Raw genomic sequence first — 2,090 nt, forward strand, 5'->3', positions numbered from 1 at the left:
AACAGAGCAGAAAATGGACAGGGGAAAAGGACGGTTAGCCAGTCTCCAGGACCACAGTGCAGCACCCCAAATCCACGCTCTAGCATCTGTTGTAAGGGTCACTGCCATGGCGACAGCATGGGTTTGCCCTTCTAGCCCTGACTATCACAGTGCCCAGTGCTGGTATTGAACACTGGGAAATAACGGCATTGTGTGAATCCCCATGGTTGCAATTGCTTGCATGCTTTACCACAATTCAAAGTCTGATTCTATAGGTCTGTTACAAAATGCTTGCAAGCATCTACAGTACTCTACAATGCTCTGTATGGCTTAGCTACCAATGGTTAGAAGGTTGGGTTGGGTGCCTTGCACAAATGATATTTCCAACTTGTGATATTAGGACTTACTGCCATGGTCAGTTGAGTATTTGTACTTGTACCTTTGCAGGTAATAAAGACTCCTATTTGCCTCTTAAATTCAAGAGTACAAAATTCCCATTGTTTGAAGTGGGTGGCAGAATTCTAACCTTACTCAAGTTTTAAATAGTCTTACAAAGTTTTTTTGGTTACTTCAACTGAGCCTTCCTTTTCTTTTTCTCTAGGCTCCTAAAGAGCACACTGGGATATGGTGAATGACACTGGGGGACCAGGAACAACTGCTTTACCTCTTTTATTATACTCACAAATGAGTTCTGCTGCCCTGACTTCATTGAGGAACACTCTATTCAGTGGGATTAAAACCCATCCAACTTCTGCAGGAAATTCCTAGCGATGGTCCTCTTGACTGCTCCTTTCATGTCATTGTTCCTCAGGCTGTAGATAACAGGGTTTAACATAGGTGTGATGACAGTATAGGACAGAGACACTAGCTTCTTGCTTTCAGAAGACTGGTTGGATTTGGGTCGTAAATAGGTCAGGCTGGCTGTCCCATAGAAGAGAGATACCACGATGAGGTGGGAAGAACAAGTAGAAAATGCCTTTTGGCGACCAGTGGCAGAGGGCATCCTTAGAATGGTCACTATGATCCGGGTATAGGAAACCAAAATAAGGGAAAAGGGAAACATGATAAACAGCAGTGTAGATGCAAGTGCTTGCAACTCATACATTGTGGTATCCTCAGTGACCAATTTCAAGACAGGAGGACCATCACAGAAAAAATGGTCTATAGCATTTGGACCACAGAAAGGAAGGGCCATCATCCATGCTGTCTGCAGCATAGACACAGGTACTCCAGACATCCAAGAGCCAATGGCCATCCACAAGCAGAGGGACCTGTTCATTATGATTGGATAGCGGAGAGGGTTGCAGATTGCCACAAAGCGGTCATAAGCCATCATAGAGAGAAGAAAGCATTCAGAGCTGCCGAAGAAGAAGAAGAAGTACATCTGGGTACCACAGCCCACAAAAGAGATGACTTTTCTTGATGATACTAGATCTACCAGCATCTTTGGCACCATCACCAAGGTGAAACAAACTTCAAGAAGTGATAGATTTCGAAGAAAGAAATACATGGGTGTTTGAAGAAAAGGATCCACACTAGTAACTATGACAATAAGGAAGTTCCCCAACAAAGTCATTGTATAGATAGCCAGGAATAAAATGAAGAGTGAAATTTGTAGTTCAGGGTTGTTTGAAAAACCAAGGAGAATAAATTCAGTGACTCTGGTGTGGTTTTCACAAATCATGTCTTAGACAAGTCTCCTTCTATGATCAAAGAGCATGCATCCATATGAATATAATCTCAAGGTTAACAATGAGAGCCATAAAGCATATCTCTTCCCTCATTTGTAGCACCTTTCTCTTTGGCAAAGCACAGAGAATCTTCATTTTAAGACAAAACGAAAGGGAAAGAAGTAGTTTGCATTTATCAATCACACTTTTGCTTATCACCTGTGCATATTTTTTTTCTCAACAGTTATATTAGATGCTTCATTTTTTTCCCCAAAGGCATGCCATTTTGAAGAATTGAGAAGAACATTGAAGACAAATTACAATGGAATAGAGTTTACCGATTTTAAAATGATATCTGAGTACAATGAATATAATGACTTTCTGGGTTTGATCATATAAATCATGTCTCTACAGAATACGTATACATACATATTATCACAC

At 41.1% G+C, this 2,090-nt stretch overlaps 1 protein-coding gene across 1 annotated transcript; it reads right to left on the bottom strand.

The window, feature by feature from the left end:
- Positions 1-712: 712 nt before the first annotated feature.
- LOC125363447 (olfactory receptor 10A7) lies at positions 713-1,663 on the bottom strand. The gene has a single exon (XM_048362683.1). It carries the CDS (start codon positions 1,661-1,663, stop codon positions 713-715), a length of 951 nt encoding a protein of 316 aa, XP_048218640.1.
- Between the last annotated feature and the right edge of the window lie 427 nt (positions 1,664-2,090).

This window comes from Perognathus longimembris, chromosome 1 (assembly GCF_023159225.1).
Source record: "Perognathus longimembris pacificus isolate PPM17 chromosome 1, ASM2315922v1, whole genome shotgun sequence".
Classification (NCBI taxonomy): domain Eukaryota; kingdom Metazoa; phylum Chordata; class Mammalia; order Rodentia; family Heteromyidae; genus Perognathus; species Perognathus longimembris.